Here is a 15899-nt window from a genome sequence, read left to right as displayed (position 1 = left end):
AAGAATTGGGGTTAGAAATGGGAGGGGTAAACTCGGAATATAACGGAAAAATGTGCGGGAATTAGTAAAATTGTGTGCGGGATTTAGCAAGTCCCTTTTTTTTTTTTTAATTATTAACAATAATCCAATCATGAAAACTGTGTAGATTTTTATATTGCTCGATTGTACTTCGTAAAGAAGCATATAACAATTGGCATGCCATTTTTCAAGTTTCCGAAACATTTCACTTGTCAATCTACTCTAAAATGGGCAAAATTAAGCATCTAAATCAGCTTAGAGACACACTTATCACTTATCAGTGCATACGATACAACACATCATCAAAAGAACCCTCATCTCTTAAACTACAACAGCCACAAGTATTACAGATTGATGATCAAATTAGCTACTACACTGTGTGTTATCTACAGCAAATGTAAGACCTTCTCATACAACATCATTTGGACCCACATCCCATCTAGACTTGCGCTTCTTTCGCCACTCACCGCTCTTCCATCCTTGAACCGGTGCTGGCTTCAAAAGAACGTAATCATCCTCGTCCTTGGGGCCAATCCACCCAAAACATGGTTTGCGGACTTTGAGAGGAGTAAGGGGAGTAAGCACTGAAAATTAAAGTAAACAACAGAGGCTAAGAACAAAATAATTTCTAAGGTTGTCTTTGCATCTAACATGAATACGTAATACATACACGTTACGCAACAAAATACACTACATGATGCATAGAATTATAAAACGCCATACATAAACATAAAATGGTTAAGCAATTTGCTGAACACATAATTTTTTAAGAGCCAAATCTGAAATAATTATTCTATCAGACATTTTACTGGAGAGGCTAAAGCATATCTTATAAGCATGAAGTTTAATAGAGGCGAGACGTACAAAAGAAAATAGAACTAAAATAAGCTATCATTCCGTACAGTCTACAAACATGCAGCTGAAAAAATGTGCCAGAAAACATAGAGAACTCTCGTTGCAAACGGGAATTCTCAATTTTCAATTACCAATTGTACAATTATCATTATTTTATTGAGTTCATTGAAATCAGAAAAGGAGCGCAATGATAACGATATAAAATAATGAACGATCAAATGACGACGAAGTTATAGAAAGTACACTATTTTACAGAAAAGTAATCCAATCCAGAAAATCAATGCTGGCCATTCCATTTCTGTACTAACATTACTCGTATTAAGCAAAGAATGAGATGAGCAAGATGCTTGGATGAGTGGATGACTAATGCACAATGGCAGAGATGAATTACCACTTTGAATGGTCAAACTCCTCCGGGAAATCATAGAAATAAGTGGTTTACCACTTTGAATGGTCAACCATTCAATTTGGTTGTGTAATTGTGTTGGTGTGTTGATATATTCATATATTCCTCCTGACATGACACTTCGACACTTCATTTTAGCAGAAAACATGAAATTTCACAGAACAACCGTGTCCTGCATTGACATGCTCCCGCATGATTGACTCATACATGTAGGCAAGTGTAAGTAACATAGCTTTCTAGGTCTCACAAATCAAAAATTGTAAATGCTATCAACAGTGTGTTGAATGAAACCTCAAGCTAAAATAAATTAAGAGTAACCGATTAATGGTTAAATACGTTCAGACTTAAACTTCTATGATGGTTGGAGATTAATTTCTACCATTTTCCTCTCTTGTAAATGGAACGAGAAGAACCAAGATAGGAATTACCGAGGACTAAAAGCTAACAAAAAGGCTTCTGATTTTGCAACTAAGACGAATATGATAAAGGGCGCATCTTTACACTCAAAAAGCTTTAGTAAAACAAGCGATTTTGCAAAGGCAAACACAAACGGAGAGGATGAGAGTATGAAACACATCATTAGGAACTATGAGTCTACGGCTAGTCAGAGAAAGGTTCTAACAACGGCGAAGCCGGCATATTTTTTAACCTGGAGGGAAAGGGACTTGCTAATTTAGTTCAGAGGGACGAGAAAGTGGAGAACAATAGAAAATTGTACAAAAAATCAAAATCTAGCTCTACCCAAGTTCGAAGCCCTGCTCTCTCATTGACTCAATGATTAGTTCCTGTATCCTACCACTACATCAAATATATTAAGTGATAATAAAATTTTAAAATTTTAATCTGATAAACTTAGGATAAATTGAGTTCCCACTAGAGCCATCCCTACGTCCTGGGGTTCATTGCAAGCAACTTTAGGGTTCAGACACACAAACGTAGAAGACATCAAGCTTAAGAAAATAGTACTCCGTAGGATACTAGAATTACTATGACAGACTCCCACATACTTTGTACTTCATCCACTTCACCACCATGACGGGTTCAGCCATCAACCAGTTCTAAGCTTTGTCAGCAGGGCAGTAACATCTTTAATATCATTATAAAGAGAATCAAGGGTGCTGACAATAACTTCTAATAACTCGGCCCTATCAACCAATCAATCAGTGATATTTCATTAGATTTGTATGGGGTACCATAAATATTGAGCACTGATTTTACGCTACTAGAAGAGCTGCTACAGTGTTCCTGATATTTTGCGTTAACATACTCATGGTAAATCAACACCAACCCCAAATCACTCCAAGTGCCTCCTAATCAATCAGCAGATATATTTCAGTTGTATTCAACGTTTCTTCACCAAAAAAGGAAAAAGTCCAAATGTCAATCTCAATTTGTATTCCATATTTCCAATGGAGCCAAAGATTCATTACTCTTTGGTTCTGGATTATGATGGAATAAAGCAAAATGGCTCACTAAAGTGGCTGCGCTTCTTTCTCTTGTGAAGTAGTGGTCCTTCGATGCAGTTCTCGACGCAATTTTCATCTTGGGTCATTCGAAAACAGCCTCTTTGTGTTGCTAACACAAGGGTAAGGCTGCGTACATCCGACCCCCCCTTACCCCGCAATTTGCGGGAGCCATTGAGGCACTGGGGTTATGTTGTTGTTGTTGTTGTTGTCAATCTCAATTTGCTTTATATATTCAGAAGGTCCTTCGAATTATAAAAGGCAGCAAGCTTCTGGAAGACTCCCAACACAGTATTCAATCATCACCTAGCTTTAGTCACAAGGCACGTTGGGATAAAAAAAAAAAGTCTTTTAAACAGTCCGTTAAAGGCTAGAATAATAATCGTCAATAGCCAATGGTTGATTTTCTATGCACTGCCCAAGGTAGTTTCTCATTTCCATAAAGTCTCCATGTTCTCGTCTTGTGCATAAATGACCATTGTCTATCACGGGTTGCAGAGAAATCAGTTCACTTAAACTTAATTTTCTAGTATCCTAGTCACGGTCTTACAAGAGTCCAGAACAAGCGGAAGAAATGCATGTAAATACATATCTGCAATAGGTGCCCAATCTTCAAACTTACACTTTCCATATAATGCAGTAATGACGGGTTACTTGAACACACGTGGAATACTCCACAGATGACGACCTCTACATATGTACTTACGGAGTATCATTTCAGGAAATGAACAAAAACCATCTACTTCAGACTGATTATAGTCATAAATTTAGCAATTAAAGACGGATCACAGAAGCATGAAAGATTTATCTAGACAATGATCACACCAGCACAATAAATTATGATGCACTAGAATTCTGGACTACACCATTGTCAATAGATTCAAAGCCACGTTGCAAATAAGAAACTAAACTTGTTGAAGGAAAATCTTAAAGCACTGCACTTACCCGTGTCAGGACTCAACAATAGAGTATCTTGACTAGAGTACAAAGGTTCAAAAGTTTCACTTGATGGTTCAGCTTGTGAGGGCTCTTCTTCTGCGGTGTCCTGGTCTTTATCATCATTCTAAACATGATTCAGATGTCACAAACACTTAACAACAAAAGATAGAGAAAATCATAAATAAATTAAAAAAACCAATAATCTCCCAAAAGAAATGACATCAAATGCATGAAACCTTAGTACAGTTAAACGAATTAACCATTGCATTTTACATGAGTTTTAATACCTAACACCATAGACCACAGGACTTGTTAGACACATGCATGGGCATGGTTACATCGGGAGGAGAGAATCCACTTCACAAACCCAAGTAGGTTCCATCATAAAGCCAATTGGCAATAGGAGGAGTAGCACCTCATTTTATACACCCTTTGTTTGGATAGAGGGAATTGGCGAGAAAGGGAGGAGGGTGGGGGATTAGGAGGGAGACAATTTTCCTTGTTTGTTTAGCAAATTTGGGTTGAAGGGATTTGGAGGGGAGGAAAAATGGTTCCGTCCATTTTCCTCCTCCAAGGCAAATTATTTCCCGTCCAAAAAAGGAAAGATTTGGAGAGAAAACCATCACCATTTCACCATCTATTCCACCTCCCCATCCCTTCCCTCCCTTTCCCTTCTCTCCTTCCCCCTTCCCTCCCTTTCCCTCCCATTTTGACATCAAACAAGGCCAAAGTGTTCAGTCTCTCGTCTTTTGTCAATTTGCGACACTCACATGTGACATCTCTTTATGGTTAGAGTCATCGTCACCTAATTACATAAAGCTAAAGCAACATAAAACAGCCACTTTTAGCCATCATTGTTGGAGGAGAAATGATTCGACTTGGAGGAAGAATGCGGAGGGATCCATTTCCCTCCCGTCCCTATCCATCAACCTCTACTTTGCTATCGAAACAAAAGATATTGGCTCCCTCCAAATCCCTCTCCCCCCTTTTCCGTCAAATCCACCTATCCAAACAAAGGCCTAAAACAGATAAAGATGACATAAAACAAGCTGAAATGGTAGTAACTGAGTTCTACTCATACAAAGTGTGGAGTACTAAACAACTAAAGCAACAGAAATGAAGAGCACAAAATTTGGGTACAACCTTGGCAGAAGGCTCTCCTTGTTCACATTGGCCGTCCTCATTTCCGTCATCAAGGATGTACTCAATTAGGGATTTGTAACCGGCGCCCTCAATAAAAGGCCAACCTTCATCACCACCATACACCTACATTTCACTTATCTATCAGAACAACCCACCAAATTAACTAAAACAAGTGCATTTCCGGGTTTTCGCAAGAAAAAATATTAAAAGACATAAACTTGAAGAAGCAAATATCACATACAGCCAACAATTCCTTGACTTTGCGACGAACAAAATCAGGAGAATAACCCATTGGTTTCAAAGCATCAATTGCAGCATCCATACGCATAAGACCCACCTACCAAAATCACACAAAGATTACACAAAAAACCCATTTACCAAAAAAAGAAAAAGAAAAAAGATAAGATAAGCAAGAACAAACCTTTCTAGGTCGTCTTCTAGGCGCCATTGTTGATATTGCAGCAATGTTGGTTAGAAGAACAAAAAGGGTTTATTTGTAGTGAAAGACGGAAGATTAATGAAGGAAATAGTGTGGGGAATTTGCTGTAAAAAAAAGGACTGAAATTTGAGATATTTCAACAAAATGCAAATGAAGGAGTTTGTCTATTCATTCGCACAATTTCTGAGTTTAGAGAGAGACCCATTTGTGTAAATTGTGTTTATATATATATAGAGAGTAGTGCGTCCAACTGAGTCAAAAATATTCGTAAGGCCATAAAGCGAAGTCAATTGGTAGGTCGTGGCGACTGGCTGATCATCTTAATGAGCGTAATTAAGCGAGTATAATTGGTGACTTTTGATGGTTAATTGGTGACCTTTTACATTAAAAGGTCAATTTGTGACCTTTGTTGAGCAAATTGACCACCTTGGTGACCTTCAAGGTGGATACTTTTTATTGGTTGAATAATAAAAAAATAATAAATAAAAGTATATAATATGATAGTGGGGTATGATTGGGAATGTTGTGAAGTGGTAAATGATATGGTTGATGACTTAGGTCGCGACCTTCTGCTTGGGAGGGTAAAAATGGGTCAAGGTTAATAAGGTGGGATTAAGAGTACAATCGGGTCGTGACCTAGTTAGCGTGACCACTGCTGGGGATGGTCTAAATGGTGGAATCGTGTAATTGACTGGTAGTTTGGGTTTTACTTTTGGACGTTAGCCGTCAATTCTGTCATTTGGGTATTACGACTAGAGTTGGCAAAAGCTGACCTGACCCGATCCGTCCGAAACCCGACCCGATACAACCCGAAAATTGGGTGACCCGAAACTGAACTGATCCGAACCGAACCGACCCGAAAACCGATAGTAGCCTTATTTTTCCCAACCTGAACCCGACCTGAACCGACCCGACCCGACATGTGACCCGATATTTTCTCAACCCGATAGATGACCCGATATTGAAATAGCTTAATAATGGTTTAAATAACACCAAATTAACATTTATCTTAATTATTTTCACTTAAAACTACAATTAATACACCTACCCATTATTTAAACATAAAATAATCATCTAAAACTAAGTATATAAGATAAAATATATGCTGATAACCTGACTCGACACTGACCCACTAATGACCCGACCCGACTTGCGACCCATTGATGACCCAACCCGAAGATGACCCGACATGAACCAAACCGACCCGAACCCGCCACTGACCCGACATAACCCGAACCCGAAATGACTCGACCCGCCTTGACCCGACCCATAACCGACCCGAGTGACCCGATTGCCACCTCTAACTACGACTACTCTAGTCTCTAGCACTATCCATCTATCCCAAATCCCATTCGCCTAAAACTTGTACCAAAAAAAAAGTGTAAATCTCCGTCTTAAAAATAAAACGGTTCAACTAATATATCACTTGTATGTATTGGTGTACTCGGGCCCAACTCTCCTGGCTAGGCCCTAAACTAGCCTTGGGGGATATGCGGGTTTGGCTGGGTCGGGCTGAGGCCGGAGAGTGGTGTTACCCGGACCCGGCCCATGGGCGGGCCTATGTAGTTTTATTTTTTTTTTACTAAAATGGTAGGCCGGGCGGGAAACATGGAGCCCAAACGCGGTTTGTGTATGGAGCGTGTCTGGCTGGCCGATGGGTGGGCCTGGTCAGGCCAACCCGTTCATTTGGCCACCTTTACTTGTATGGATGGGACAAATAGTTTGTTTTTCCCTATCCAATTATCCATTATGCCTTTGTCTTAATCATCTTATATGGGCATACTTAACCCATATAGCCGTATTATGCCCATATGAGATGCTTTCGACTCAAGGTAAGGTTTTCAGATTAGATTAAAACTTTTGGAGTCGCCACCGTCACCGAACTTTGTTCGAGTCTAGAAAGACAACTCTAACATGCAAAATCAAATGACTATACATCAACTCTCGTAGTACAGCAAAGACTAATTACCAAAAATATCACATGAACATGAAGGTAAAGCCTCCTATTAGTGTGTTGAATCTGTGAGCTAGAGGGCTACAAGTTTTAGCAGTATACAAAGGGTTTCCATTTTTGCTTGCATACCATTTTGTCAAATGAACAAGAAATACTGAAGTGAACCTAAAAATAATTAGTAATCAAGTAATCAAATTGCTTTTCTTTTTTTAGACAAACGTGTACTATTTTATAGAACTTAAAAAGAGAGTACATAGTATACGATTACACACCAAAAACTAGCTACACACTACTACAAATCCAGGCAACTACAACGCCCCTTTAACAACGATTATTCACGAAAATCACAATAGACGTTGTAGAATGTATGGCGCGAATTTTACTAAAATCAATTACAACGGGTATGGTTATAAAAACCGTTGTTATTAGTTTTAACAACGGGTCACACATGCACAACCGTTGTTAATAATTTGGCGCAAAATTGGCGCAAAGTTAGTGAAAAGTAATCACAACGGTTATTTTTGAAACCCGTTGTTAAAACTTATTTAACAACGGGTGTTTTTTACAACCGTTGTTAAAACATATTTCACAACGGTTGTTGTTTAATAACCGTTGTCAATACCTTCCATACTATAAACCACACAAATGTAAGTCTTCCAGCCACAAAACACAACCCTTAATACACAAACATAAACACAAACACAGCAGACAAACAAACACAAAACACATACACACTCTCTTTCTCTCTTTCTCTATTTCTCTCTTTCTCATCGTCGCTTTATCTTCTCGCCGTCACTGTGATTTCATCGTCTATTACGTTCTGTATTTATCGGGTAAATCTCGCCGTCCCGTTAGTTTCATCGTCATTATTTTCTTTTTCTATTTATTTCTTTTGCATGTATGTGTTTTTATCGACCATTATGTTATTTGTTTAAGTATTGTTCGCATAATTAGTTACTAAAACAATGAAGAAGCAAGATGAAGAAGTAAGATAAACATAATTAATATATATATATATATATATATATATATATATATATATATATATATATATTTATAAATACATAAATTAAAAAAAAATTACATATGTAAAAATGCAATTCTTATATTTTCATGGAGGATCTTATTGTGCTCTATCGTATCCGTCCTCTCCTCCTTGGCTATTTGGAGGTTCCGTTCGGTGATTGCTATATATCGTCATATAGCGCAATCGCAATCGCTTCGCTCCGTCAAGCCATTTTCTTTGGCGTGCTTGGTGCGGATCGAGCTTCCGCAAGGTAGCTCTCAAACTTTCCTCAATATGGAGGAACCGGCGGATGAAGTTGTTGTTGTTCTCGATCATGGTAAGAGTCTTTAGGATGAAATCATTCATTTTGTTAGAGTTTTTTGAGTTTGATTTGAAAGATTAAGTAGAGTTTGTTTTAATAGTTAGAGTTTGGAGATGAATATATGAGATAATGGAAATGTTAGTTGAGATATGCAATGTATTTATACTAAGCAATGTGTGGGTTGAGTTAATTGCTTTTTAATTAATATATATGTTAGGAAGTTGTGCCATAATAATCATCATCATATCTCTCAATAATGCTGCTTCAAATCCTATTACTAACCCTTCTCATTCCATATTATCCGTTCATATGTACAGTGATGTCAGTAATAATGCATGCATCGGAATTCTAACAGGCCGTAATTATGCATGCATCTAGTAATATTTAATTTAATTTTTTTTATTTTTTAAGAACAAACAACAACGGTTATTGCGAAACAACCCGTTGTCTTTAGTTATAACAACGGTTTTGTATATTACAACCCGTTGTTATAACTTTCCCCCCAAAATTGAGTCACACTTTCCACAACGGGTTTTTATACATAAAACCGTTGTTAATAGTTTTAACAACGGTTTCGTTAAGTAAACCAACCGTTGTTAAAACCTTCTACAACGGACGCTTTAACAACGTCCGCTTTTTTATATAACAACGGTTTTTGACCGTTGTTATAGCCTGTATCTGTAGTAGTGACATCGTTGGATTTCAAAGACAAAGCCGGCGTTTCTTGAAAGGTGGATGATAATGGTTGTCGAAAAGGATCAAATTGGCATCCTTTCTTTTAGTCTTCTTATCTGTAGACGTCCTCTTAGTGTACCTGCAAACAACATTTAAATGCTCGACAGAAACCAAAGATTTGTTCTTCAACTTACCATCAGCCCTGACCATTTGATCTCGACCCTTGAAGTGATCCCTCTTGTGGCGACATATCTTGCTCGAATGCTCCCTACGTGCTGCAAAATGAAACTGTTCCATCGAATTTTTGCTAATAATAGAAGAGTCCAACGATAGACGTTTCTTCTTATCAACTTGAAGAATAACTTCCTCCTCAACCAACTTAACATTCTCAGACGAGTCAGAACTCGAAATCTCATTGCGCATCTCAAACAAAGGATTAGAAGGGGGAACTGCTGCTTCCCTTGAAATTTCTTCATGGGGAGTTCCCATCAGAGTTTTATTTTGTGGAAGGCTGTGAACACGAATTTTCATTGTAGTTAAATTTTTTTGCTGGTGTACATGAATTTCTTTATCTTGAAGGAGGTCTTTATATGAGTCGGCATCAATTCTTAGATGGGAATGGTGTCTGCCTTTCTTGTTGAACTTGAGAATATGAGCTCCTTGATTATGATTGGAGCAAGGAGTAGAGCTGACATTCACGGCGGTATCGAAATTTAATTTATTACTAACATCCAAACGATCTAAAGATGATGTAAAGGTAGAGGAGGGGGTGGCAAAACATTGAACTGACAGAGGTGAGCAAGCGTCATCAGTGTTAAGAAAATCCATAATCACATCAGAGTTATTATCAGCTCTCCCGTGATCACTACTTGCATTATTGACTGCCAGCACAAAACTACAAGATGCTTCACCCGTTTCACAAAGAACAGATTTATCAACATCGTCATTGTTAAGAAGAGGTTTCTTACCTTTCATGTCCAGCCCAGTGGGTCAAATTGGTAACCAACCTGTTTGCAACTTAGATTTTGCGCTATGCAGTCAACCATAGAGTGTAGCTCTCGTGTAATATCTTTATTTTTCGGGTCAAGTTTTAAAGCAGCTTCAAAATCTTCAAGAGCCTCGTTGAAGAGATTCAGGTTTTTAGATGATAATCCCATACGGTACCGGGCCTTAACGTTGCAATGATCACAAATCAAGACAAGATTACAGTAAAACCAAGCTTCAGCAAAATGGGATAATTTTATTTCACATGCGGCTAAATTGAGGATGAGTGAGATGGTAGGGGAAGTAGCACAAGACTGTTGCTCAGAGGTTGATGGAATGTCAATAAGGCAGAGAAACTTGATGGCTTGTTTGTAATAGGAAAAGGCCAGAAGATGGTTACTCTCCTTGAAAATACAGTTACCCCTTTCCTTCAACTTAAAAACACTGGTCAAGGCAGGATCTCTTAATTCGAAAATAAATTTAAGAACTTCTTCATCCTCACCACTATCATCCGAGAGCAACAGAAAGCCAAGATTGACTAGAAGATGATGGAAATCCATAGTAGAAAAGTAGGACGAAAAAGCAGGAAACAAATAGCTAAAGAAACAAACTGAAAACCAAATCAATCAAACACAACTTACAGAGAGAATTAAGAGTAAAAGTAGCGCACCATAAACCGAATCTGAAAAGTCAGACGGAGTCGGAAAATACAGCAAACGCCGACAAAAACCCAGCAAAACGTAATCAAACAACCACCAAAAAACTTCCAAACTGAAGGGAAATAATAGATAGGACGATAAAAAGGCGATCTAGGGAAGCAAGAGGCTCCCGCCGACGACCTGATGGTTTATGAGAAGGCCGCCGGCGAGAATGGGTTTGTTGGTGGAGAGATTAATTGGTTTTTTTTTTTTTTTTTTTTAAAAAAAAAAAAATCAAATTGCTGTATGTACATATATCCCATATAATACAGAGCATGAATTTTGGGACAAAGCCTTTCCAGTTGAGTTCATTATGGGAAGCACTTGCAGTTGGGAAACATCGAAAAGAAAAAGGCCTTCTCACAAGGAACCACCTTTAAATTCAATAATTAATAATTTATACATATAGTTGTAGCCATAATTATTTACAATCTACACCGTTCCTCCTTAAACTTATTGAGTGAACAATAAAACAATACTAATATAACATCGTTTCAACTGGCCAGCAAAATCAGCAGCAACGTATTTGTCCACGCTTTTTTTCCGTCACTAGCTCACTTGTCTATAGCTCATTGTAGTGACCTTTCCAGACAGAAAAATCTCTGTTAATGAACAGGAAAAAAAATGAGAATTCTCATATGAGAATGCTTTTCCCAAATTCAGAGAAAAGAAAAGAAACTATCACAGCTTTGGACGGCTATTGCAGTTTGTTGTAGTCCACCCGATCTGATTTTTCTCATTGTCATAAATCACCATCTTGTTCAACATTGAAACATCTGTGAATAACATGAATCAGGGTTAAAAATAACAAACAAGAGTTTCACTAATTTAAGTTGTAGTTATACAAAGCCGAACCTCCAAGAACATTGAGGTTCCCAAGCTCAGCCTCTGAACCATCCAGAATTCCCAAGCATACATTGCCATTTTTCTATCCAACACAAAGATCAGATATGAGATTATGTTTTTTCTTATGTGTTTGCACATCAAAGAAACTGTAAAAGATAAGATTAATACTTACACTTATAATAAGATAAGTTTCTGGAGGCATTTCCATCATCGCATTTTTCGCCTTTGAAAAACGCAATGATAATGGCTGGAAAGACTTTTGTACATCAGCAATGGATTTATAGGGTTTACTCCCTTTCCAACACAAGGGAAGAGTTTTATCTTCTGGAGCCATTTTCAAACTTTTGCCATCAATATTTTTCTTTATCTACGAGAAAAAAAAAAAGAGGAGAAATACGAAAAATAAGTAGAAGTTCCAGAAAAATTAAATTAAATTCACAACAAATCAGAAAACTCATTGTCGGTTTCCTACCATAGATATCGTAGCTTCGTAAACTTGACGATTAAGGTAAGTGTAGGTACTCCCACTATCAAGGACAAAGGACAAACCGGTTTTCAAGACATTTTTCCCATTGAAAAGCAACTCGGCAGGTCCTATGGAGTAATAGTTCCTACAAAATATTCTCATTGTGAGAATAAAAAATTTGCAGAATGATCAAACGAAAGTTGCACGACAAACAAAGGATGATTACCCAATGCGGATTTTTGACATTGGCACCCAAATAGTTTCAGAAGGAACTATTTTGTCTCCAAAGAAAAGGTACCCTCCTCCTTTACTGCTAAAGCAGTGCCCAAAAACATTTCTCACCATCTTCAAGTCATAAAGTTGCGACAAAATACTAGATTTTTTACTTGCAAGCCCAAGAACCCCATCCACGAAAGGTGGGTTAGTTGCAGCGGACAAGTCTTGATCATAGCCACAACTGTGAGAACAACAAGAATTCATTATGTTTAAATTTAACTAGATCAATGAACACATTACAACATGCACAATTAAGGAATTGACATAGCGGCATAGCCTAAATGGTCTACTAAATCGTAAACAAAGAATAGTTGTTTCACTTTAAAATTGTTACCGAAATAAAATTAATAATAGCATGAAGGAGGAAAAAAGCTAGAAGTACTTACCCAAATGCTATAGGAGGACTCCCGGTGGAACCATTTAAGAACTCGAGGAAAAACCTATCTTTCACCACTACACCATAGGATGAACCATGATCAGCATACTCTATTTCATAGTCACACTGGTCACTAGGGTTCAGGCAGGGGTCATTGAGAGGACGTTGCAAAAAGCCACACAAGGATTCCCCACAAGTGAGAGCATTATTTCGGGGTTTGTATGGTTGGTGAGGACTCTGCAATAATAGGTAATTAAAATACAATAGGTATTAAAAATACAGCAATAGGTTTTCTCGAATTAACTGGAATGAATACAAGTAATGAGTAAGTAAGTACCTTTGGACAATTTACACAAGGAGCATCACAATTTACCCAAGTGAGGTCACTACCGGTATCTATATCGAAATCATAAGGTTTAGCAGGTTCGCCTAGTTTTAGGGTTGTGTAGAAATACCTACAAGTATGCGAAAACAAACAAAATATAAATATTTCATTTCCACAATGCTTTCAATTCAATAGAGCTCAAATTCTACAAGTGTTGGAAAACAAAAGGTAAAAGAATGAGAAAGATCAATGCTATTAACATCAATGTTTCACATAACTTAATTGAGTGCTACTGTATAATAAACTACATGAAGCAATCGTTCACAAATCACATCAGATGTTTCTGCAACGTTCTATTTCAAAAAATCTCCCAACCGCAATATAGACCTCCGGTAGGTTGTTTCAAGCCTCTCAAATCTGAGCATTATCAGGAAAACCAGCATGCTGAACATATCATCAGTACAGAAATTGAAAAGCTACATTGTATCATTCCTAAATGACTACATAAAATAAGCTTGTCCTCTACTCCTCTGAATTAGCCAACAACCCACACAACCTAATCATAGAATTGTGATCAAATTAATTTAGGCAATCAACAACATCAAAACTAATACGGAGTACTAACTAAAATTATAATCAATGAATTCGAGAAGCCCGAGTCACTCAATTACCCAATTACTAGTAAAACACATTCAAATGAAAAGTTTTATCCAACATGACATCAAATTAATGAATGCAACTGAATTACTGGAAAATTAAACATACCCAGATGGGTAAACATTGGGATTAACAGGAACAACAACAACATAACAATTACATTTACCCTGGTGGCTCCAAATTGGCATTAACAGGAAAAACCAGCAAAATTACAAAAGCGAATGAATCATGCAAAAGTAGAGCATACCCAGATGGATAAACATTGCCATTAACAGGAAAAACAGCAGTTGACTCCAAATTACTGCTAACTGAGATCCGAGATCGTCGCGAATCGGAATAACAACCTTTTAAAAACACAGCACAAAACATATATGCAATAACAACCCTTATAACATGAGAAGACATCTTATTGAATTAGTAATTGAGTAATTGAGGGTTGAAAAGGAGTGAATTTAAAGTGAAGAAGAATACAGAGTATTGATCTGATCAATGAAACAAGTATATTTTGGGGGATGAACTCAGTTCTTGGAAAATATCATCAAGTTTTTTGGGTCATATTTTTTAAAGAAGCTGGGACCCACATGAAATTTGGTTGTATGTTACAGAGTTGCAGATATACAGGTAGTACTTGGGAGGTTGATTTGGAGGAGCTTATATATGCAGAGAATCTAAGAAGTAAGAAATGAGGTGAGTTAGTCTATGAAAATTAATTTAATAACAGTGGTGAGGTCAGCGTGTTCGACGAAATGTCAAAGAGATAAACTGGAAAGAGGAGAAAAGAAGCACCTTGGTACTTTCTCCTCCCGCGTCTAAAATATCTTGCTCTCTATTTTCATTCTTATACGAGTACCAAATATGGTGAAAAATAAAATAAAAAAATATGCTTGGGTATTGCCGTAGATACTACTAGAGGTGGTAAATGGATCGATCGGGTGAGTCGGAATATTTTGGGTTTGTTATATATTTTGGATTGGGTCGGTCATTTTGGGTGACTTGTTGGCGGGTCACTTCGGGTTGAGTCGGGTCACTTTTAGGGAAAGGTCATATTTGATATTTTATCTTCTAAATATGATCAAGTTTTTCCCAAACTCCTTATCAGGTTATTTGGCATTTTATCTTCTACTCCGTATTTTCAAGTAACAATAAGTTTATGCTAGAATCATTATAATATTGATTTGATCTTAATTGAATAGTTTATACTAACTTCTTATCGAATCATTCTTTAAGTCAGGGTCCAGCTAGGTTGCACGGACACTCCTCCTAATCGGCGTTCCCGTGTCGGACACCCGTGTCGGACACGACACTCGTCGGACACACGTCAAAACGTGCCGGACACTTGTAAAGCCGTGTCTAACTTTCATCTTTTATTTCGGCACGTGTCCGACACGTGTCCATGGTATTTTGAGTCGTGTCCATGGTATTTGGACACACCTGGCCTCCAAACGGAATCAAGTTGAATTTAAGTTAAATGACGAGAATTGTTATATGGTTAAATTTGGTGGGGAAATAAGTTGAATTGGAGACAAATGATGTTATTTAGACTAGTAATGAGATGTCGAAATAGATTGATTATAAGTTGGTTTTGATTTTGGAAATGAGAATGAGTTATAATCAACGTAAGTTTTATTTTCACTTATTTAAATTTAATATTCAATACTTTTTCAAAAATAAAATCACACATATATAACTATAGAATATATATTTTATTAAATTTAAATGCCGTGTCCCGTGTCCTAAATTTCATGGGATGCCGTGTCACGTGTCCGTGTCGTGTCCGTATCCGTGTCCATTTTGGTGCAACCTAGGGGTCCAGGTCATCTTGGGTCATACAAATAGGGTTAGGATCGGTAATCAATTTAACCTTCAGTTGTTCTACTGCGATCAATTTTAATTCACTGAACTTGAGTTTTATTCGCTTGTAGAAGTTGTGTCATGTGTAAGAATAAAATCCTAGGCCCCAACCTCACGGTTGTAGTAAGAAAACTCTTACCATTTTAGCTAACTATTGTGCTTTATTTTAAAAATAAAATAAAATTATGATGTGTTAGTTT

General features: G+C 37.4%; 3 protein-coding genes across 4 annotated transcripts; all 3 read right to left on the bottom strand.

The window, feature by feature from the left end:
• Positions 1-201: 201 nt before the first annotated feature.
• On the bottom strand, positions 202-5468 carry LOC141592188 (uncharacterized). The gene is made up of 5 exons (XM_074412779.1): positions 5246-5468; positions 5066-5161; positions 4825-4947; positions 3688-3805; positions 202-602 (listed from the first exon to the last, which is right to left on the bottom strand). Exons 1-5 carry the CDS (start codon positions 5270-5272, stop codon positions 427-429), a joined length of 540 nt encoding a protein of 179 aa, XP_074268880.1. The 5' UTR covers positions 5273-5468; the 3' UTR covers positions 202-426.
• Positions 5469-10191: 4723 nt separating this feature from the next.
• On the bottom strand, positions 10192-10764 carry LOC141590119 (uncharacterized). Its single transcript, XM_074410730.1, has one exon. The coding sequence runs from the start codon at positions 10762-10764 to the stop codon at positions 10192-10194; it is 573 nt and encodes a 190-aa protein (XP_074266831.1).
• Positions 10765-11248: 484 nt separating this feature from the next.
• Positions 11249-14659, bottom strand: LOC141592187 (aspartic proteinase Asp1-like). Of its 2 annotated transcripts, none has more exons than XM_074412777.1 (9): positions 14096-14659; positions 13204-13321; positions 12877-13103; positions 12441-12671; positions 12221-12359; positions 11921-12115; positions 11758-11830; positions 11588-11678; positions 11249-11504 (listed from the first exon to the last, which is right to left on the bottom strand). In XM_074412777.1, the coding sequence occupies exons 1-9, from the start codon at positions 14251-14253 to the stop codon at positions 11465-11467; spliced, it is 1272 nt and encodes a 423-aa protein (XP_074268878.1). In that variant the 5' UTR covers positions 14254-14659; the 3' UTR covers positions 11249-11464. The 2 variants fall into 2 exon arrangements, with proteins under 2 accessions (XP_074268878.1, XP_074268879.1); XM_074412778.1 differs by having other exon boundaries at positions 11249-11484; positions 14096-14573.
• Positions 14660-15899: the final 1240 nt, after the last annotated feature.

The sequence above is a fragment of the Silene latifolia genome, chromosome 7 (genome assembly GCF_048544455.1).
Source record: "Silene latifolia isolate original U9 population chromosome 7, ASM4854445v1, whole genome shotgun sequence".
NCBI lineage: Eukaryota > Viridiplantae > Streptophyta > Magnoliopsida > Caryophyllales > Caryophyllaceae > Silene > Silene latifolia.
Note: the sequence above shows the minus strand (reverse complement) of the source record. Positions and strands in the feature narration are given on the sequence as shown.

Excerpts from the sequence above, each read along its gene's own strand:
- LOC141592188 (XM_074412779.1), bottom strand. The coding sequence starts at position 5,272 with ATGGCGCCTAGAAGACGACCTAGAAAG. Across the intron at positions 5,162-5,245 it reads CTAGAAGACGACCTAGAAAG|GTGGGTCTTATGCGTATGGA; the intron begins GTTTGTTCTTGC and ends TGATTTTGGTAG. Across the intron at positions 3,806-4,824 it reads AAGGAGAGCCTTCTGCCAAG|AATGATGATAAAGACCAGGA; the intron begins GTTGTACCCAAA and ends AATCATGTTTAG.
- LOC141590119 (XM_074410730.1), bottom strand. The coding sequence starts at position 10,764 with ATGGATTTCCATCATCTTCTAGTCAATCTTGGCTTTCTGTTGCTCTCG.
- LOC141592187 (XM_074412777.1), bottom strand. The coding sequence starts at position 14,253 with ATGTCTTCTCATGTTATAAGGGTTGTTATTGCATATATGTTTTGTGCT. Across the intron at positions 12,672-12,876 it reads AGTCCTCCTATAGCATTTGG|TTGTGGCTATGATCAAGACT; the intron begins GTAAGTACTTCT and ends TTGTTCTCACAG. Across the intron at positions 11,679-11,757 it reads GAACCTCAATGTTCTTGGAG|ATGTTTCAATGTTGAACAAG; the intron begins GTTCGGCTTTGT and ends TGTTATTCACAG.